The sequence below is a fragment of the Suillus subaureus genome (assembly GCF_016647635.1).
Source record: "Suillus subaureus strain MN1 chromosome Unknown BJ212scaffold_99, whole genome shotgun sequence".
Lineage (NCBI taxonomy): Eukaryota > Fungi > Basidiomycota > Agaricomycetes > Boletales > Suillaceae > Suillus > Suillus subaureus.
Window position 1 is genome coordinate 35,269 of NW_024538655.1, and position 23,339 is coordinate 58,607.

At 46.7% G+C, this 23,339-nt stretch overlaps 2 protein-coding genes across 2 annotated transcripts; one reads left to right on the forward strand and one right to left on the reverse strand.

The window, feature by feature from the left end:
• Positions 1–1,645: 1,645 nt before the first annotated feature.
• Positions 1,646–2,109, forward strand: BJ212DRAFT_1210674 (uncharacterized protein; the record flags this gene model as incomplete). The annotated part of the gene is made up of 3 exons (XM_041329227.1): positions 1,646–1,681; positions 1,739–1,900; positions 1,951–2,109. Coding segments are annotated over 3 exons (357 nt in total), but the record flags the coding sequence as incomplete, so codon positions are not given.
• A 5,901-nt stretch (positions 2,110–8,010) lies between these two features.
• Positions 8,011–8,985, reverse strand: BJ212DRAFT_1487758 (uncharacterized protein; the record flags this gene model as incomplete). Its single annotated transcript, XM_041341318.1, has 5 exons — positions 8,011–8,075; positions 8,129–8,390; positions 8,535–8,611; positions 8,670–8,729; positions 8,778–8,985. The coding sequence occupies 5 exons, from the start codon at positions 8,983–8,985 to the stop codon at positions 8,011–8,013; spliced, it is 672 nt and encodes a 223-aa protein (XP_041186021.1).
• Between the last annotated feature and the right edge of the window lie 14,354 nt (positions 8,986–23,339).

Sequence of the window (23,339 nt, forward strand, 5' to 3'; positions counted from 1 at the left end):
AGGTAAGTCTGTGATGTGGTTATGGGTCCTGGGGTTTGATGATGTGGTTTCAAGGGATAAACAAGCTCTGGAGGATGTGGTTCCTGCTTGGTGTGTTTGGGTCCTTCCCTAGCCTGCCCTGGTGCAATGACCACATGGAATGGGCGACTTGGAGGTGGAACGGGCCTGCTGGATGGTCAGTGTCTACCATGGCCAATCTCAGAGCAATGTACCATTGTTGGACTTGAAGTATATCTTCCTCCATTTCACCGAATGGCAAGAAGGCATATCTACGACATTGGTTAGTGTGCTGTGAGTCTTGGACTATGTGGCTACTGACTGTTTGTTCATTTGGGGTTTGTAGGGCTAATGGTAATGTTATTCAGTCACACTGTATATACTGTTGCATTGACTCTTCAAATGAAAACCATAACTTTGAAATCAACAGAACTCAAAGTTCTTTGTTGATTGGTGCTTTGTTGATCAAACTCCATGGCACCGTATTTAAAGGCATGTCATCCAATTTTTTTCACTGCAGACTATCTTAGTCCTGAATCATGGCAGTGAAGCTTTCCTCAAAAAGGGGGCCCTCAATGGCAATATCAAAGGCCCAGGATGACTTATGTGCCCAGATGGTATCAACTGCTGGTTGTACCACCAGTGGTTGTCACCACCGGCCCACTGAAAAGAGACTTATCAAAGTATGTAAGATTCAGCTGTTGCTTGCCAGGTTTTTGACTGGCTTTTTACATATCAGTTTTGAAATCTTGGTGAGGTGATGAGTGCCAAAAAGCCTTGCAAGCCAAGGTGGGAAAACGACAGTTAAAGGCCCTGCGCACTACATATAGGACAAATCCTGAGGGATTTGATAATGAGCCCACTGAGCTGCTGAGCAATGTGGACTGGGTTGAAGATAACATGGTCAGCATCATATTCTTTCTTGTGCTCCATTGCTCACTATGATGTACTAGTTTACTGATCAGCATGTACCTGCCAAGCCATACAAGCCACAGGTACTTGCTTTCAGTTTGAGCAAAACACTTGCTCCTGTATTGGCTCAAAAGACAAAAGGTATGCAAGCTTGGCTGGTTGGGTCTTATACTAAGGTTCATCAGATTCTCCTGTGATGGCTCGAAGGACAAAAGGTAAGCAAGTTTGAGTTGGCCTGGTTGTGTCTTATACTAACTAAGTTTCATCAGACTCTCCTGTATTGGCTCAAAAGACGAAAGGTAGGCTATCTGGGCTGGTCATGTCTTATACTGACTGAGTTTCATCAGATTCTGTGCCTGTGGTGTCTGCTGATGATGCCAGCAGTGAAGACAGTGGCAATGGTAGTGACAACAGCCATGACCGTAATGATGAATGACCCCATGGCAAATTATTTCTCAGTGATGATGACTCTGTTGGTGATGAAGAGGTTGAAGACACTTCACAACACCAGCTGGAGGTCTCTGATGAAGACATCAAGCTGAATATCAAAGCCTTACATGGAAGATGCCAGCATTTAAAGGCTGCAGATTTTGATCATATCACCAAGGATGTGCTTGCCACCGCCACATCCATTTACCGCTGTCTGGTGGTCACTCAGGCACCTTTTCCAGAAACGCTTTTGGTTGAAACCATGCTAGCAAAACATGCTTGGCATGAGGCATCTGATATTACTGGACTTACCATTCAACTTACACCTTCATTAGTGAAAATGGTAAGCACTCTGTTGGGTTCTTGTCCTGGCCTCATTTGATATTTTGTGATGGTATAGATGATGAGGTGCACATCCCATGTGCATGGGGAGCTCAAAATGAAGATGTGTAGACTCACATCCTCATTTTTCGGCTTCTGGGTGAGCCGGTCAACAACAGCTATCAAGGCAAACCATGACTTGGCAGAGTCATTGAAGGAAGGGATATCATTTGTTTTCAAGGTGTGTCATCTTGACTATTGTTAGGCATTGTCTAACTGCATGAGTGAAAGGATTGGGAGATGAAAACCAGCATCTACAAAATGGAATTGATCCAGAAAGTGATTAATGATATGTGGTTTGCCAACTGCAGTGACAAAGGTATCCTCTATGCTAAATACTTTGATCCTTTACCTTTGAAATTGATGGCACTGGTACTCACAGTGGTGAGTACTTTAGAGGTGTCTGATGGTTGGTGCGGCAGCTGATGTCTGACAGATGGAATGTTGTATCGATGAGTGGGCCACTGGAGTAAGGGAAGACATCAAATTCTCCTTGGTGTCTTATGGTCCAGTCTACCTTGCACATCTTGACTCCTTGGAGCGGTTTGAGCAGTGCACTGCTCCTTACAAACTACTGGAGAAAATTTGTGATAATCTGCTTGACATGGCTTGGTGTGTGTCTGGCTACTTGCATTGATTGTTCACTAACTTGGACAATAAGTTTACATGCTGGTGGTATAGACCCATCCAAGACAGCAGTATCTGTTGACACCCTTGCCAATGATGTGTTCGATGACATGATCCAAGAATATGAAGTTGAAATGTGAGCGGTACAAGATGGGCATCCTCAAGGCATAGAGGCTAGTGATGCTTGATGCTTCAGGAGGCCTGTTCTTACAAGGGTTGTCACTCTGAATACATTCATTTTTGTTGATGTGCGGTCCTGATGCGTTTCATATGGTGAGAGCTACAGTGGCTGCATGCAGATGCCTGCTACTACTGATTGATTTTCATTGTACTGTGTAGCATGTGTAGCATTTCGTATGGTGAGAGCTACAGTGGCTGCATGCAGATACCTGCTACTACTGATTGCTTTTTGTCGTACTGTGTAGCACGTGTAGTGGTCTGTAGCTCTGTAGTCATTTGCTATGAGAAGCTACTGTAGTGCTATACACCTAACCGTGTGGCTATATAGCAGGGTATAGTAGGGACTTAACACATTGGGCTACACAGACTACAGTGACTATATAGCTCCCTGTAGTCAAGGGTTTTTTTACTGATGTTTGTCCCGACACTTGGGTAAGGGTCCACTGCATGAACTGAGCATATAATAAACCAAGATGTGATCAGTTAATGTACTTTTTGTTTGTTGCTAGTTGAAGAAGGTGAAGCAAGCTTCAACCCTGGGTTATAACCAGGAGCACTTTCGATGACAAGATCTTGATTGAGAACTTTGATGTGATACACCCCATTGGAAGTAGGTTTGGATTGGTAGGTCATTGTATAAGTTGCAGTAGACAAATTCCAACAAGAAAGATGAACAAGCTCAGTGCTCAACTGTTGAATAAGTCTTAAGAACCTTTAAATGACATTGACACTCTGAAGCTGTGTTAGCTAAGTGTATGCATGCCACCATGAACTCGGCATTTCCAAGGTTCCAAAAACCGTTGAGAATTGGGTTTACCATATACATACCATAGACGCAGGTGTTGTGGCCTCGAGGGTGGAAGTCCAACAGAAAAGGTGAGAGTTCAAAAGAGGAGGCCCCTTAAAGCTATGACTCTGATATAGAATAGATCACTTCCCAGCTGACATGCCCCAGCTCTGGCATCAAGATGTGACTGAAACTCCCGGACCCTAAATCTTGTAAGATGAGTGGAGTGAGGTGAGTAAAAGCTGCCAAAAACAAGGTACATGCACTGTGCAGCTGACCTAGCTCTGCTGTTAGCCTGAAGTTAGTGGCACATACCTTGTTCTCAACATAATTTTGGAGCCAGATTTCTACTTTGGAACAGTAGTACTCACCACCCGTAACAGGGCACCCACGACTCGTGCCAGGTTGCTTGACCTTATAACTCTGTAGTGGTGTTCTGCTAACTCTTGAATATTGAATTTAGACAGGTAGTATGCACAACACATAACCAAACAGTCATTTGTCATAATGATACAAGTTACAGTGCAAACAGGCAGAGATATGCAGTTCATGACAACATTGAGTAACAAAAGGCCTATTCTTTAAACAGCTCTGGGTGTGTGAGCATGATGTGCTCCCAGACAAGATCATCCTGCAGTTTGGGCACACAAGTGGGGAGTTCTGAATCCCCACCACGACAATTAGTAGGTGCTTTTAATACACTCTGTGTAACCCATTCAGGATTTACTCCCCAATTCTCGAAGAACTTGTCTCAGTAGGATTGAAAAGTGGGGAAAATGAGCATTTTGTGGACAGCTCTCCAAGCACTATCCAATGCACCCTCCACCCAAGCATGCCATACACTGATGGCTTCGCCAGCAAAATGAAGATAACCTCCCACAGCAGGATTGTTGAGGCTTGTGTAAAGATTTCTGAACTTTCCAGGTCAAAAGAAAGCAAAGGCACCTTGAAAAAAGAATATAAGTGAGACAATCAAAAGACTTGGCTGCATGATACTGACCCATCATATATGGATCATGGGACCAACTCCATCCCTTGCATTCAATCAGCTGGTTATGCAGATATGTTATATCAACGTTGTGCAGGTCCACCAGCTCCTTCAACACAAGCTGCACCAGCATTGTGTCATCTTTGCCTATCAATGCACCCAGCCTAGTAGCATCCTCTGTCCAGCAGTAGCTGGCAATAAGCATGGTCGTTGTCCCAGCCTGGACACTTCCAAAGGAAGGATAAATGACAGTGTGCAAAGGTCTATCAGTGTACATCTGTCCTCCAACTATATTCAGAGGATTTCCACTCAAATTCATCCTGGTCATCCACCACAGTTCTGAACTGCATTCCGATCTTAACAGAGGGGCCATAGTTCAATGTTTGTAAAGCATTCAATTGCATGGGGGAGAGACCAGCTTGACTGAGGTCAATGGTGCAGAGAACAGGTAAGGGGATAGTAGAGATGACATGCAAGAATTCGTGACGATCCTTGTTGTTTGTAACAACATCCATGCCAGAGTTATCCTCCTTAACTCCAATGGCCGTCACTCTGGAGTTGTATGTGATAACATCTTCATTATTCCTGCAAATATATTGTTTCATGCAAACCACAATCTCGTTGGCACCACCACTGCAAAATATCAGTCATCTTGGCTTGATTTATGTGAGAGTGCATACATACAGTGGCTCAAAAAACTGTCCGCATGTTTTGACATTTTTCACTATCTATGATATTGTGTGAGAATGAACAAATGCCTCAAGGACATGCTTATACCACATTGTAGTATGGCTTCAGGGCTTTCATTTGAGCCCTACACCGTGGGAATCGGTGGAGATATGGTGGAGACATAAGGCTTATAAAATGATGACTCATGTGGACAGTTTTTTGAGTGTATATTAAAACTATATAAATCATTATTTATGACACCACAAAAATCATGCCACTATTATATAAATTATGAAGTGGTGTCATTATGTTATTTTATGACTATATCTAACTATATAAACCAGAATATCTCATGTATCATAGTCATAATCACCATGAAAGCCATCTCCTCTGCTCAAAGAGATAATATCCTCTCTCTGTCTTATGCTGGCCTCTCTGCTCACCAAATTTCCTCTAGAACTGGAGTATGCAAGTCCACTGTGGCCAAGTTTATCAAAGAAAGCCACCCAGACAAGGAAAACTCTTGTGGAAGACGTCCATCCAAGCTTACCTCTACTGACAAAAGGGCTATTGTCATATCCCACAATCCAGACCCATGTTCCATCATACTCCCATGCCTTCCAAGCCTACATCCAGGCCCCACTTCATATCCAGCTCATTCCAAGATCCCCTTCCACTGTGCTCCACACCTCAGCAGGATTGACTACGCTCCAGATTTACCCCTGAGCTCCAGACCATCGGATCCTCACTGCTAGCCTGATCCATACAACCCTGTCCCATCCACCCTATGTACACTCCATCCAGCAAGACATTCGGACTTCACCTTGTCTCGAATTCTGGACTCTATCCACCTTCTCATATCCTGGTCCTGTATCCACCTTGTCTTCCGGATCCCCAGATCTCCGGACCTATTCCTACCCTCTGTCCAATATCCTGCGCCTATCCCCATTTAGGCATTCTCTGCCTTCCGGCTTTCGGTTACCTCTTGTTCTGTCTTGCTTATTGATCCTTGTACAAGTCCTCATCTCCAAGTTCATTTACTTATGTTCTGACTTACTTACTAATGTGTTTCCACATGCTCGTACATAGCCTTGCTCCTTTGCTTACTGATCCCCTCAGATATTGTTCAGTATATAACCCCTGTAGATACTCCTGTAGTTCCTCAGTTTGAATATCAACTTAGACTTGCCCAATCCTCTCTTGGACTTTGGTCTACCTAAGTCTGTCCTACCCATCAGGCCTAGGGATTGATTCCCTAGGCCGGAGCTCCACCTTTCTGGCACTTACCCTCTTTCCGGACTTAGGTCCAATCCCTGTCTCTCCAACTCTATCTTAGGGTAGTCCACCTCTGTTTGTTTCTACATTGGACAAAGTCCGATGTAGCCCCTATTCCTTCTGGACCTCCGGATGTCCTGTCCTTCAGATGTTCCGCCCTCCATACCTTCGGACATTCCGTCCTCCTAACCCTCAGACATCCTATCCTCCTGTCCTTCAGACATCCTGTCCTTCTGTCCTCCATCATCCTGCCCTCCTGCCCTCCTGTCCTCCTGTCCTCCAGACCTTTGGACCTCCTATCCTTCCATCCTGTTTCCTGTAGAAGTATTACCTTGTAGTGGGAACTCTCCTGAGCACTTCCTGTATTCCTCCAGAACTCTCCCGTGCTCCTCCAGATGTTTCCTGCACTCCTCCGGAAGTCCTCTAGCGCTCTCCAGCAGAGTAGCCAGCCTCCAGAAGTCCTCCAGACTTCGTCGGACCATCATCAGACCTCATATGAAATGAAGGGCACATACTCAGGTAAGGGGCACAGCATATGAGCTGAGGCCAAGCCCCTCTGAGTCAGTCTCTCTCCCCCTTGAGCAACATGGTTCTTAACAGCTATTATTCAACATATCACTACAGGAAAGGCTGATAATACTGTCCAAGCCACCCATTATATCAATTCCATCATCACCACCCGTCTCTTCACAAACTGTGAGGAATGTTCTCAAGGCAGCTCATCTCAAGGCAGTAACAAAGAAGAAAAAGCCTCTTCTCTCCATCAAACATAGGCAGAGAAGACTAGCCTTTGCCTTAGCTCATCAACACTGGACTGTAGAGGACTGGAAGCATGTTATATGGTCAGATGAGACCAAAATCAATAGGATTGGGTCAGATGGGAAGGTATATGTATGGAAAAAGAAGGGAGATGGCCTAACAGACAGAGAGGTTAATGGGACTGTCAAGTTTGGAGGAGGTTCTTTAATGGTATGGGGCTGTATGGGATGGAATGGTGTGGGAATGCTTGCTGAGGTTGAGGGGAAGATGAATGCTGAGCAGTATGTGGACATTTTAAATGACCACTTGCTGCCTAGCTTGGCAGAATCAGGGATTGATGAAGAAGATATCATTTTCCAACAGGATAATGATCCTAAGCACACATCCAGAAGAGCTAAGGAATGGTTTGAAGAACATAACATCAATGTTCTTGACTGGCCAGCACAGTCTCCTGATGTCAATGTCATTGAACATCTCTGGGGAACACTCAAGAAAAGGCTTCAAGCCTATGAAAACCCCCCTAAAGGAGTATGGGAGCTTTGGGAGAGAGTAGCAGTGGAATGGGGGAAGATCACAGCTGAGGATTGCCAGAAATTAATTGAGAGTATGCCTAGAAGGATAGAGGCAGTAATTAAAGCCAAGGGAGGTCATACAAAATACTAGAGTCAAAAAACTGTCCACATGAGTCACCATTTTGTGAGCCTTGTATCTCCACCATATCTCCACCGATTCCCATGGTGTAGGGCTCAAATGAAAGCCCTGAAGCCATACTACAATGTGGTATAAGCATGTCCTTGAGGCATTTGTTTGTTCTCACACAATATCATAGATAGTGAATAATGTCAAAACATGCGGACAGTTTTTTGAGCCACTGTACTCAATGCAAAACCATTGCATGGGAGGTGGGTTAGGTCCAGGATGCCAACTGAAAGCAACAGCCTCTAAGACAGTCTCAGAGAAAGCGCGATCGTACCAGCCAGTGGACTTATCAAAAGTCTCACACCAGTTAATAACATCTGTTGAGAGAGACTTGTTGGGTAGACCAAGGCTCGGGCTCAGTATGTACTTGAGCTGCATATAAGCATGAGTCAAGTAGTGGTCAAAGTTCATCATATATTTCCAACCTTCTGACCCTCCAGTCTTCAAATCATCAAGTAGGCATGTTGCAAAGGGACCAATGACATCGTCCATGATTGCCTTCACACCTACAGCAATGTATGGGTTTGAGTTACCAACATCTTGGATCACCTGGTCAGCCTTGAAAGGATCACTTGGGGGCATTGCATTCTGCTGCACTGTGACCCCATTATAAGAGTATAGGATATTGTTGTTCCCGCCACCTACAAATAAGAACAGCTTGACCTTCGTCTTGAGAGAGATACCATCCTTGTTGAGAGGTGGGTAGTCAAAGAGGTTAAAGACTCACTGCATGGAACTGATTTTCAGGAACCGCATAGCACCAATATTGAAATAATTGTAGGGCAATCCCATTCTGTCTTGGAATTTGTATGTGAGGAGTCTTCCTCTGACTTTACCTTGAGCCTCAATGATGCAATATGGAATACCAAGGTCCTGGAGGATCAAAGCTGTGTATAATCTGCCTGGTCCTGTTAGGATATTTCACTTGAATTAGTAGAATGATGATTAAAACAGAATGGCACTGACCTGCACCCAGGATTCCAACCAGTTTTGTAGAGTTAATATCAGCTGCTGTCTGATAATTCACTAGAGCAATTATTAGCAAAATGACAATGAAAACAGGAGAGTGCCAACCTGCATCCAGGATTCCAACCAGACCTACAGAGCTAATATCAGCTACCCAATTCTGAATCAGTGGAGCAGTCAATGACCTTGGTATGTTAGGTGGGAGGGTTTCTGTGCCCTTCAGCTCATTATCAAAGGCTTGGATTAAGTTACAAGCATAGTGAGCATAGGTATCATACCCCAGTGAAGGGGAAGACGAGTCTGTAAAGTTTGCCATTGAAGAAGTGGATGTACTTTCTATCTTTGAATCTAGGCATACCCTTGATTATAAGGGAGTGACTGGAGGGTGTTCCATTCGTGGAGAAGTCTGTGTAATACAAACAACCATTTTGGCTTGATAATTGCAACAAATGAATGATGTTCATTCTTGCTCAATGCGTTTGTTATGGGTTGTGCATACCACCTGTCAGAATTCAGGAGTTAGTGCTGGCATCATCCATCTTACAAGATCTTTGACCTTTGATGTGATTATTGATTTCGCATCTATATCATGATGGGCATTGGCTAGATCGTTGAAGGGAGATTCAATCTTGACGCTGAGAACCTGAACCAGTGACTGGCGGTAACCTCATAACCTTGAGGCCTTGAGGTCAGCTGCCTCCCATGGTAGCCTTTTCTGTTGAACTTCCACCCTCAAGGCCTCAATCACCGTCTCCAAAACGTAAATACAGATCTGTTGAATTGCACTTGGAACCACGGAAGCTGGGATAGCCGGCTTTGCAAAATGGTTGATTTAAGATTCATAACGTCAGCGATTGTGAAAATAAATAATTACTAACTTAATGTTATGCTTCTACTGAGCGCTGAGCTTCCTCATGACACCTGACGCACGACTAGCAGTACCCTCCATCGACATGTAGATCTGTCCGGACGGATCTCTTATCACATTCAATGTTTCTGATCTACTCTCTAATTCGATTCTTGTACGGCCGGGTGCATGGTCCATCAACGCTTCAGCGATCAGCAGGTATACTCTTTGGACATGTATGTCTTCCATTCCTACTAGCGGTACTTCTGACAGCTGCCATTATGGATGCCCTGAAACAGTTCAGATGGTTCACCACTGAATTTGGATAATGCAGATTCATCACCCAGGATGGCCTTCACAGGCCTTCACATAATGCATCGTCGTATTATCGTGATGAATAGCCTTCGGTTTCTCGGACTTTCGAAAAACCCAGTGCCCTCCAGTTTCTGGTTAGATCGATAAGACGCGCATATATGTACACTCTCCCTTATTTCATCTTCCTCAGGGAACTTTGTCCTTACGATCTTCACATCTAAATCGTTGGGCCAAATGGATGATCATCAGTATTCTCTTGATCTTTACAAGCATTTAGGACGTCGCTCAGTCTTACCTTTGATTTCGCGTACCACACGTCAAGCTCGAGCGACTGTCGACCTTCCTGATCTGAACAATGTCCAAGGCGACGTGATTTATCTCTTTCCTAAAGTAAATGACCGGTTCAATTAGCTCTTCTTTCAAGCATACTTAAACATATCCGCTGACGATTTATTCTAACAGAAAGTCGAAAATTTTGTATTTTTCAGGATCAACAACGTAACATCGTTCAGAACTGCTCTGCAATCCTTCAAGCCAACGACTTCGGAAGACGTGAAAGATAATCTTAGCTCGATCGCCGATGCAAAGAGAAACGCCCGTGATGCAAGCAGTGTCCCGACAGTCGACATCACGCAATACCAGATTGCATTCAGCCGTACCGGCATGTATTTCCTTGGCGTGAACGAGGACACTGGAGATGCTCGATTCGACAAGCGCTGCATGAGTGACGACAAGCAATTCCTTGGCGACCAAAGAGACTGGGACCCTATATTTGTCAAAACAAACCCTGATGCAGTGAATGGATCAGTGCGTGACGATGCTGGAGCTCTGCATGGCGTCATTACTGTCGCCGGAAGTAGTGAGTGCTTGTTGTTTTGAAGGAATTGATCTTTTTGATGCATGTTCTGTGAAGGCGCCGAGGCTTGCACCAAAGCTTCAAACGATGTCATAGCCCTGTTTGGCTCATCAATAACGGTTGCCGGCGACAAGTCAGTGGAAGGGAGGGCTCGACCACCCCCTTACAAAGGGCATGAGCATTTCGGCTTTCAAGATGGAATATCCCAACCTTGTCTGCGGTGAGTATTTCCCGGACATCACATCTGTACAGTAGGACTTCAACATTCCGTCAGGGGTCTTGCTATTCCTCGCGCAGGCCAAATTCAAGTTGATCCTGGAGTAATTATAATGGGTTATCCAGGCGATCCTGTACGGGATGATCCGACTAACAGGGCGAAACGTCCAGCCTGGACCAAGGATGGAACGATTTTGGTGTTCAGGAAGCTCGAGCAATCCGTTATCTCTTTCGAAGATTATGTGCAGAGGAATGGACCTCGTTGGCGCGAGTTCATTCCTGGAGGCGATATATCTCCTCCGCTCAACACACAAGAAGCTGAAGATCTCTTCGGGGCACGGCTTATTGGAAGGTGGAAATCGGTGCGATTCGGCGATGCAATTTATACTGATTCATTGGGCTCATTGAACACGTGTCTGTGACAGGGTGCACCCCTTGCTAAATGCCCCTTCCGCGACAATCAAGCTGTGGCACTCGACCCAAACCGCAACAATGACTTTGACTACGTCGTTCGCGACAATCCGAATATATCACGGCATGAACCCAGTGATTACTATTGCCCATTCACTGCACACACACGCAAGACCGCGCCGCGTAATTTGAATCCTTACATCGACGCCAAATTCCTTGAATCGGGTTCGATCGTACGTGGAGGGCTTCCGTATGGCGGTGAGGTGAGAAGAGTCATAGGCTTTGTGCATTTTTATTCCGCCTGATTTTTGCTATCTCCTACTCTTAGGTTACTGATCAAGAACGACGCGATGTAGCAAGCGGAAGTGATGAGTTACCTCGCGGGCTTCTGTTCAATTGCTATATGTCCAGTTTGGACTCAGGATTCGTTCGTCAGACAGTTGGATACGCGGACAATGATTATTGGCCCATAACATCCCTGGTGCCACTAAAGAAGGGTAACTAATTTAACGAAGTTCATCGTTTGTATATCACTCTAACCCATTGATTCCGATCCCAATTAGGTCAGGACCCTGTCCTTGGTAGCCCTCCTGCGTATACAACTGCTGAAATCAAAGGCAAATCTCCCTCAGTAAAATCTGGGGATAAAATCAACCTACAACTCGCCGGTGAGGATGGTGCAACGTTCGAGGTGTCCGGATTCGCTCGGGTTACCCCTAAGGGTGCAGCTCCACCGCCCGGTGAGCCGAACCCTTTCTTTGTTACTTCGAGGGGAGGAGAATACTTTTTTGTTCCTTCTGTTTCGACCTTGAAAAGTTGGGCCAGCGCTACGACGTCTAAGTTGTAAGACATACTCCTGTCTTCAGGAATCACTGATACTAAATAGGTCATTCGCAGAGATATAGTTTTCCTCCTCGATGCGACGGGTAGTATGCAAGTCTATATCGAACAAGTGCAAGACACCATCCAGTCGCTGTGCGAACGCCTTGTTGCGACTGGAAAATGGTCAGGTGGTGATTTAAGATTTGGACTTATAGCATTCCGCGACCACCCCCCGCAAGATTCCACGCACATCACCCGTCAATACCCTTTCGACTCTAACGTTTCGGCTGTCAAGGCGAATCTAGCGAATCTGCAAGCGGATGGTGGTGGTGACGGACCCGAAGCTCAGTGTGATGCGTTCGCTCGTGTCTTGAATGTGGGATGGAAGGACGAAGCCACCAAGGTCGCTATACTTATCACAGATTCACCACCCCATGGTATAGGGGAGGATGAAGATGGATTCCCCAGTGGATGTCCACTTCGTACGTTACTTATTGTTTAATGATCTCAACATCTAACTATAAACAGAGAACGACCCTGTGCGTCTTGTTAATAGGATGGCTAGGCTCGGTATAACATTGGTACGTCATTTCACGATTTCCAGTCACGGACATTTACGTCGATAATAGCATGTACTGGCGTGTGAATCTACGATGAGCATGGACTTTTCGGTAAGCATATTACAATCGTCTTCAACATTCTAAGTGTAACGTTGATGAACAACTCAGACACCCCTCGACTTCTACAAAGGCATTGTTCAGAAGACAGGGTGAGATTTCAATTGTACATTTGAGGCTTCGACTAACTGTATGTTGAATAGGGGGAGGTTCTTCCCCCTTTCTGACGTCAATTCATTGATCGAGCTTTTCACCGGCAGTATTTTAGAAACTGCTGACATCGACGCCCTAGTTGTCAAACATACAAACGAAGTTTGCACATTAGCTAAGGAGCAAAAAGAAACAACCGGCAATATCAGCAAGAGCTTGTACAGCCGTTTGTCATCTTCCGCTCAGGTCAACACCTTCACTGTCGAAGACATATACGTCGCAAATGAGCAGAGTGACAAGAATGTTCAAATCTGGCTCGACGCAGAACGGATCGACAATAACACGACATCCCAGATCAAAGACGTCAGTCTTCTTATTTCCGTTGACCCTGCTAGACATGACAACTGGTACAGGTGACTGGTTTCCGTCTCAAACGCGAGTACCGCCAAGGTGGGACACCGGCAATGAGTTCAAAGACACAGCCTGTTAGCCTCAACCAGGTGTGTAATTTTGCCTTACCCTCCGATGCCCAAGTGACGGGTATATTCCGTGACAGGTTGAGACAGTCGTGAGGATGTGTTTGGCGAGGGCTGCGTGAGGCTCTTGTTCTCAAGGAAATGTAAACACGAACACAATATTCATCTACGAGCCTTTTGTAACACTACCGTCCAATTATCAACGTCTTAACGTCCGGTACCTCACTTCCTTGCAGCTGATGCATGGCTTGCACCCAACCTCTAGATGAATTTGCGGTAGCTCAGAGTGGAATCTTCTCTAACCCAAATCAGCGTGGCTCACGCTTCGACGGTTTCCTCCCCTCTCCACATCTACGGTACTCAACTCTTATCATTAAGCAGTATCATTAACCTCACTGAATATATCCAATAGGTATCACCGTCGATTTCAGCAAGCCGGAAATGAATGTAGAGTCTGCTGAAGTACGGATTGGCAAGTTGCATTTGCGAATTGAACGCAAAGCAGGGAACAGTTGGCGACAAACGTTTTCTATACCCATGTAAGTACTCGACCCCAACGCATGTTCTTACCTGTTTTTTTTGCTGTAGGGAGCTTTTCATGGGGGTATATTTTCCTTACACATGCGGTACAAGACATGGCTTAGAATGAAGACTGACCACGAAGGCATTATTTTCAACCCTGGAGACATATTCCGCGTGTGTAGTGCAAGCGACAAACAAGGTGAAACAAACAAGCATCGTATTCTCAGGTTCGCCCTAATCACTCACGAACTCAACTTCACATAGGATCTCACCACGAGTGGCCCTCGCCAACGCCCGCATACTCGCGGAACAGACCCAACTCTATAGTAACAGTCAGCAAGCACGGGGCTAAATCCTGTTCGTGCCGCTCAACCAACACTCGTCGCTATCAGTTCGACAACAGGCATCTTTGTGCTTGGCTTCCTCGTCAGATGCATCAGCGCCCGTGGCCTGGAATATGAGCACGCCAGGCGAATGGGGATGATTATACTTAGCTGCCCCTTCCGCTGTCATAGCGTGGTGCGCCGAGGGGACAGAAGAGCAAGAAATTGTGGTGTGGATTGGGAGTATCATTTCGGATGACAGTTGGTATGTCTCCCTGCCACGCACCTTTTTCACCCTCTGCTCCCATGTTCATCTGGTAAGGTAGACTCGACCGTCCCACCACGTCCGACTTACGAAGGCAGTACTAGTCACACGATATTTCAGTGTGGCGCGACTGCGAAGCGATACGCTGACTGCCAACAGCTTTTCAATTCCCTGTGTCAGCACGACTCAACCCTGTTGAAAGATCGAAAATTTCGTTCATGCCTTGGATTGCACGCTGGGAATGCCGACACTTGGTGATAAATGCCACTGCCGTCGGCCGCAGCAAGCTCTCGCGCACGAGATTCATTCGTTAGACTGATCAAACAGGCAAGTGGTTTCTTGTGGTCCTCTTTGAGAGCTCTCGTTTGCTTACAAGACGCGCATGAAAAGGCCACAGCGACAATAAGGTCTAACTGAAGACCATCACATAAGTAGCATCAAGCGTTACAAATTTCTCCTTGGACCCGGTGCAGATATCTTGTAAGTTGCCTTCTTCTTTGTTCCACGATGGCGTCATCTCAGTCCCTTGAAAACATGCATTTAGACTCCAGAGCATGATGCACGCGATCGATAAACTGATCCTTTAGCAAAACTGAGAATGATGAGGTTTCAACCATGGGCCCGGGGATGCGCAGAGTGCATATACCCAACGTACGAGAGATTAAGATACCCACCGTTGACTTCAGGATCCAGAGCTATCATAACCTGCACACTGTCCTTCAAAGAACGAAAATTTTCATTGAAGGTGCGTCTGCCACTTGAAGTCCATCGATTTCGAAGGTTATTATCTGCCAACAACCCAGTCTTAGCCATCAGCTGGTGTCACTGACGTTGTTAGGGACCCTCTATGTGTTTAAATAGGCTGTGACTCTGAAATCACATTGCTTTTTTTTTTTTAAATTGATGCAAGTCGAGATAAGTACAATCATGCAACATCATCAGGAAAACGTAATTCATTACAGAGTGTCACAGAGTGCTACAGAGCGCTCTGTAACACTCTGTAATGAATTATGTTTTCCTGATGATTAGTGCAGAAGAAGTGTCGAATCTTCGGGGAAGTTTGCCCACTGTGGATTTATTATCGGATGAACCACGGGAGACGGTCGAGAGAACTCAGTACTTGATTAATCCTTTATTTTGTATATGATTTTGTGTGTTTGCTGGTATGTCTGACTTCTGCGGTACCTACGAGATTGCGACGGGTCCTCACTCGTACTATGTAATTGGAGTTATGGCTGGTCCGTGCTACTGTAATTTTCCTGGCGTTCTGAGGTACTGTAACAATGAATTGAAGCTCTTGCTTGAAATGACCTGAGAAATCAGTTTATCCTTCCCAGACACGGCACATTGATTACTACCCCCATGGGCTGGACTCGGAGAGACGGTGGTCTGTAACGAAGGTGTCATCAAATTGACAAAATTCGGGCCACCCTACGAAGGAATAGTAATTTCCCACCAGGCCACCATACACGTCGTTGAAAATATGCCAGCCCATCCCACCGTGCGTTCGGTATGTTAATGATGCATCCCTCTGAGTTCCATAAACTAGATAGAATTGTCCGACATGTGTAGTATGCCAATAAGGAGCCTAGTCAACGCGGAGGTAATTAATGGTAATTAGTATCTTGCTGTTACTGTGAAGTGTATCATATATTCTTGACTTGACGCATAACACTGCCTCCCCTAAGCAGACCTGATAGACAAAGGAATATTCTCTGAACCGAGATATCACGCACCTTGAACTTCATTGGCCTTGACTTGTTTATTGCAAACTGTCTGAAGCAGTGGCAAAAGAAGTATGGTTAGTGAACGCTGAGCTTAAACAACAGTATGAAGCAATCGTGATCGGTTTGCTGGTCCCAAGGTGGAATTTTGCGCGTCACTTTTTTTTATGGCTGATAAGTAACCATACTTGTCAGGAAGGGGGGTAATGTAGACGGACAAACATTGCCTACTCGATGGAAATAGAACGCATCAAGTAGAACACTGCGATCAAGAGAAGCGTACCATTCAGATACTGTGGACTGATGGCGTTGATTGGTCGCGAGAATCACAAGGCTTCGATTAGATATCCTGGACAAAGGTTATGGTCATGGTAAGCCGTCGTGAAAGTATGATTGGTCACCTAATGAGCCTGCGATGGAACGAACAATTATCAACAGCAAGGTATAAGCGAAGCTTGTAGACGAAGACTAGTACAAGCGGTAGCATACTGGGGAGACCAGTCCTTGTCTGCGGCGTGTTTAGAAGAGTATCTGGCGAGCTCTGCTCTAGACTTACCTTTGACCGCCATATTGAATGTCAACAGGACCCGAAACGTCGAAAACCCGGATGCTGAGCCGATATGACGCTAGTTTAGCATGCGATGAAGCGCGGAGTCCATGGACTTCTTGAGATAAATAAGGACTTGTGGGCTACTATGGCACATACGGCAAAGTAGGCTAAAGTAGGCCAGCCATGAGAGTATCAGGAACCAGGTCGATTTAATGTATATCCTGGTACCTACGAATCAACAGAGTTCGCCAAGATGCGAGATGATCGTCGGGGTGTGATTTGGCTCGTGTCGTGATCCGTTGCAGGGAAATTGTGCGGTCCGATGATGATGCAACACATGCTCAGCTGTGGTCTGACACAGCTTAGATGGGAAGATTGGCGAGTCATATAATCGGTTTGACCTGAAGATATAAAGTTTAGTTGTAACATGTCATCAAGAAGGAGATGATGATAAGGTTACGGTTTGTTTTCTCGACTAAAGGTAAAATAAGCTGCTGCTAGATCGCTTGACATTGTAGGACTCGATGAGGGCCGGTGGAACGGAAAGTAGACAGGGTTCAGGGCTGGTGAGAACTGAAAGGAGCTGAATCTAGGACTGACTGCCACGTGTGTGGGACCCGTGGTGTTGGGTTGCCATGTCATAAACCAGGTTTGGGTTGGAACGTGGTTCCCAGCCAGCAAAAACAATAGACCATCGATTTTACAAAGGTCCTATCAAGATACTCATCGTCATCATCGTCGACGACGACGAGCTCCACAATAATGGACCCAGCTACCTACAATCCTATCACAGCTGGCTATGGCTACGCTGACCGTGATAGAGGATACCATGAGAGGGACAGATTGTAAGTACTCTTCCAGCGCTCCCACTTCACACAGGAAAAGATCGTTCCAATGCTACGGTTCCGCCCACTATACTAGACTAAGGTCATCAAAGTTAAACGTTCATCACTGTCCAACTTCGCATCAGATCACTTATTACTTCTATTTCTCTTGTCTATCATCCTTCCCTTTACTAACATGTTCAATCGTCCGCACAGGGAATATGAGCTTACTGTCCGGCAGGAGCCAAAACAGGCCCGTATGTGTGGTGTAGGAGGCAAGTCAGCTGCCTTTATTCCTTCTCACACGAGCTCATCTTCGCTTAGCCGACCGACGTCCAATCGATCCACCTCCCATCATTCAACTTCGTGTTATCGACCCACAAACTCGTCAACCTCCTTCTCCAGCTCGTTTAGATGGCGATGACTCCGACCCAAGCTATGCCCACAGCTTCCTTCAAAACCCTTATTACTTCATGTTTGCAAGCCTGGCAAAACCTGACGACGACACAGAACTACACTGGCTAAAGGTCAGTATGTTACGGTTACCATAATCTCTCTCTGATTGCCAGCTGTCAGGATGGGAAAACACGGTGTACGACAGGTTCTGTTGTCTCGTCCCTCTACCACCTCAAAGATACCGAAAATCGCAATGAGGATGCTGGCTTTTTTGTTTTCCCCGACCTAAGCGTCAGAACCGAGGGTTCTTATCGTTTGAAGCTCAGCCTCTTCGAAGTCGTCGGGTGAGTTCGCTGACTAACTACCTACCCACGTCCCTGACTTCTCCTCAGCAACACCGTCCGCCACTGTAAATCGATATACTCTGCACCATTTTATGTTTACACTGCAAAGAAATTCCCCGGTATGGAAGGTGAGCGTAAGGTTTAATTATGGAAATTAATTCCTCAACGCCTCGTTCTTGACTGATTGTTCATTGCATAACTGACCTGCATTCATCAGAGTCCACACCTCTTTCATGTTCGCTAGCCGACCAAGGCATCAAGATCCGGATCCGCAAAGACATTCGTGTTCGCAAGCGCCCTATCAGTGCACTCATTACTCCAATCGATACCGAGAACAACAATAATGAAGAAGATGAAAACGATGCCCCGGCTTCGGCAGCCACTCCCTCTGGTCATTCCAAACGTCCTCGACACGGCACAGTGTCTTCTAATGGCGCACCAGACTTGCAGACTCCTACCGGGTCACTAGTGGGACTACCTGCGTGGCCATCATCAACGAGCTTAGATCCCATGCTAGGTGCTCCAAGTGCACCGGGTGGTGTCGAACTCCCTGCGCCGACTCACCCTCCGCCATCTGCTCCAGGTGGGGCTATTCCACCACCTCGCGGCGCCAGCTATGAAAACTCGCGTCTGGGAGGTTCCATACCCCCGCCACCTGGGGCACAAATGATAGCCCCGCCTGCAGCAGCCGCATTTGAGAATTCCCGCAGCGCACCGCCATCCATTCCGTCTGCGTCCTCCGTCGTCTCTCAGCGGCAAACTATGCACCCTCCTGTGCAGACTGCTCCCTTTTCATCGGCTACTCCCGTGTTTAACTCGCAAGGCAGGGTAACATATGAGGCTCCCCGCACTTCCGCGTTTGATTCTCCACGGTCTGCTTACGAAAGCGGTCCCAACCAACGACCGCCGTTCGAGACTTCAAGAGGAGCATATGAACAGCCAGATCAGCGGGGATACGAAAGTTCACGAACAGCGTATGATCCTCCGTCCCAGCGCACTGCTTATCCATCTGGTTATGATGGTCAGAACGCGACGTCCAACACTTTCCAGGAATCATATCCCCCCGCTGGACAATACAGCAGTCAGCCAACCACCTCCAACCAATACCAGCATCCGTCTTCTTCATCTCACCCACAATACCCTTCATCGTCGCGGCCTCAGTCGCAATATGGAGCACCTCCGTCCAACACATACCCTACAACCACGCCATACTCACAATCACAGTCTAGGTATGAATACCCAACTCAGCAGCCGCAGCAATATGCTAGCCCAAATGGTGATTCGTATTATGAGTCATCTCCAGCTGCCTCGTCTGGACCCTCCCACAACCATGGACAACCATCCTACTATCCCTCCAGTCAGTCCTCCGCTCATCCTCCATCATGGAACACCCCTACCCCTCCCGCCAATCCACAACCCTATTCATCATCCGCACCATCTCATACCCAATCATACGAGTTCAACCATCAACAGCCCTACCCAAACTCCAGCGCAAGTGACTACTACCAACCATCCAATTCGACTCACTCTCAGGCTCAACCCCCTCGCGTTACCTCCCCAACCCCCTCTCGATACGCAAACCAATCGTACACCAGCTCCTCTAACGAACAAGTCTATCCACGACACCAACAGTCCACATACGCCTCCACATCTGCTGGAGGGTACAACCTCCCCCCACCTCCGCCCTCCCAGCACCCAACCGCTGGCTCTCACCACGAATGGCCCGTGGCCTCTCCCGTATCTGCATGGAACAACCCTAATTCCATATCTTCAGCTAGCGAGCACGGGCTCATCCAACTCGCACCGCTCCGCCAACACCCATCGTCCCGCCAACACGCGTCTTCTTCCTCGTCGTCCTCATCTGACGCGTCATCGCCAGTGGCTGGGAATACGAACACACCAGGCGGAGGGGGAGGGGCGTACCCGCTGATCCAGCTGTCGCGCGCGCCGTTCGAACATGATGCGCGGGTGGGACTGCAGGGGAAGAAAAATGTATTGAGTATCGGAAGTATCATTTCAGATGGTGGCTAGCGTTTGGATGCTTCGAATTTTGAGCGCGACGAATGTTTTTGTATATCTTGTAGTTGGCTAGTGATACCGTATGCTTTTTATTCCTCCGGTCGGTCGTTTGTTCATGCCCTGTCGTTGTTGCTGTTAACTGCAGTTGCAATTGGTTTTCTTCCTTTCGGTTTTCTGTCCGACTATACAGTTGAATTTCGTTGTATCAATAATATTCGTTCCCGCCTCGCCGATGCTGCAAACTTTTGTCCATTGTGTGAGATGAAGCGTCTATGTAAATGGCCAAATACACTTTGGTTTGTCTTCGGGGACAGGGAGTAGACGACTACAGTGGTGTATGATCGATATGATCAGGGACCATCGAGGCTACGTCACGGAGATCTATCAAATGTGAACAGGAGGTCGCATAAACAGATTAGTGGGCCCTTTGAAGTTACCAGACAAGATTCAGACTCACGTGATGTTGTACGAAATATTTGGCCAGTGTAATACAGAATCTAAATCTTGCTCCTTCTGAAGTCCCGAACTTCATCCAACATGCCTGAGATTACGATTCTCAAGCGACCGAGGGAAGAAGCTGTTATAACCCAGCGGATGTTCTTCAAAAAGACTGCCCGAGGAAAAGTCATTAAAGGTACCTTTCATCTTATTTAAGTAGTGCTTCATCTGTTCAAGGTTGTGTTTCCCCTTAGTTCTACGCGAACGGTATCTCCGAGACGATATTTCTTGTGGTATTGACGGCTGTAGGGCATGTAACACGACAGCGCAGACTATCCTTTCGCGTTCTGGGGACACCACCCACAAAGATTTCCCCACTGGGCACTATATCCTGCCCGATACTAATGTATTTCTTGCACAGGTATGCATATGAGTACGAGTTCATGTACGGCGCTGATATCTTACAGATGGACTTGATCGAATCCAATTACTTCACACCCCCCATCATCATCCTACAAACCGTCATGGAGGAAGTTCGTCATCGGTCGTTACCCTTGTATAGTCGCCTCAAGGCTCTCACAACAACTGACGAGCGGAAAGTATGGGTGTTTTACAATGAGTTCAGGTCGTGAGTAGTCTCCACCAAACCCCTCATATCGTCGAGTTTCGCTCTGTCGCGGTTAACAATATGTTGCTTCACCACCTCCTGTTCTGAACCTAGCCTTTGATCTTGAAGTCGTGTTCCATGCTATCTTTAAATCTTGGCGTTCTCATTGAGTGTTACAAATTTCCCTCGTTACTGATATACGTGTCATAGAGAGACTGCCATCGTGCGAGAAGACGACGAGACGCCGAATGACCGGAATGATCGAGGTCGGTGATACTCAGATCTGCATCTTTGGGTATATCGATAGGAATTACATAGGTATTAGGAAAGCTGCAGAGTGGTACAATGCGCATCTAACACTGGCACACCCTCCGATCCGAGGTCAACCAAAGTTAGCGCTGCCCAAGGTTGTACTAATTACAGATGACTTCGCAAACCGCCAAAAAGCAGAGAGGGAGAAAATCCCATGCATTTCAGGTATGTATTGTCCGATATACACTTTGCCTCGCTTTCTCAAAGATGCCCTGAAGTGCGCAGTTATGTGGATGGCATGAAAAACTCAGATCAACTTCTCGATCTACTTTCGGCGACTGGCTCAGACGAAGTGGAACCCACCAGAGCTGTGGCAGGGCGTACTGCGCTCTATGCTGACGTGCGGTGAATATGGCTTTGCGATTTCTTGACACTTATACCGTGCTTCGCAGTATCTTCCTATGTCCACCCTCGTAGCGGGAGTCAAAGCTGGTCAACTCCATCAAGGTCATTTCAATGCAAATCAATTTAACTACCTCGAGGTTTGCGACGAATACCTCTGCTCATGCCAGTGTTAATTTCTTTCAGGGTACCGTTCCTGTCCCTGCCTTCACGAAACCTGTCCTTCTAATGGGCAGGGAGAATATGAACCGAGCGGTTCAGGGGGATGTCGTGGTGGTTGAAGTATTCGACGAAAGAGAATGGAAAGCACCGACTGACGAGGTGATCGACCAGGAAGGTAAGCCAGCTTAGTTAGATTGACCAACTGAATGCTAATTTTTCTTCTCAAGCAACACTCAAAAACGATGACGCGGAGGACTCAGAAGAAGAGGGCGACGACCTGATGGTTCATGAGCATGAATCTAAGGCTCTTCGCGCTGAACATGCGAAAAAGGCTCCTACAGAGAAGCAACCGACCGGCCGAGTGGTCGGCATCATTAAGCGCAACTGGAGAGCGTATGTTCCTCTCCTACTTTTGCATTTGGCAGGTTCATACGTGCTTTTAAACACAGATATGTTTGTCACATCGACTCTACAAGTCTCACCTCAAGCAATGCTACATCACTCGGGCTTCAAACAGTGTTTGCTACTCCAGTCTCGAGACTTCTCCCTCGCATCCGGCTACGTACGCGCCAGGCACCGTCACTCATTGGAAATAAAATATTAGTAACAATCGACCGGTGGGAAATTACTTCTCGTTATCCGGAGGGTCATTTTGTTCGTACGCTTGGAAAGGCGGAAAGCAAAGAGGCCGAGCAAGAGAGTCTCTTGTTGGAGTTTGAGGTGCCATATAGGCCCTTCGGAAAGGCTATTCTCGACTGTCTACCGCCAGAAGGCGAGCAATGGGTTGTCCCGCCTAAGAGTGCAGCGATTCCGGAATGGAGAGACCGCGCGGACTTGAGAGATCTCATTATCTGCAGTATAGATCCCCCAGGTAATGCTTGTCGGACAACTGCGTAAAACAGGTATACTGACTTCTTGCTTAGGCTGTCAGGATATCGATGATGCCTTGCATGCACGTCGTCTGACGAATGTAACATCGAAGCTGGCGTTCGTAAGTTTTACATTTTTCTGTTCTTTAAGTTTACTCTCATGATGGTCAACAGATATTGCGGATGTGTCTCACTTTGTCCACCCGGAGACTGCGATGGATAACGAGGCTGCTGCACGTGGGTCTACGGTCTACCTTGTTGAC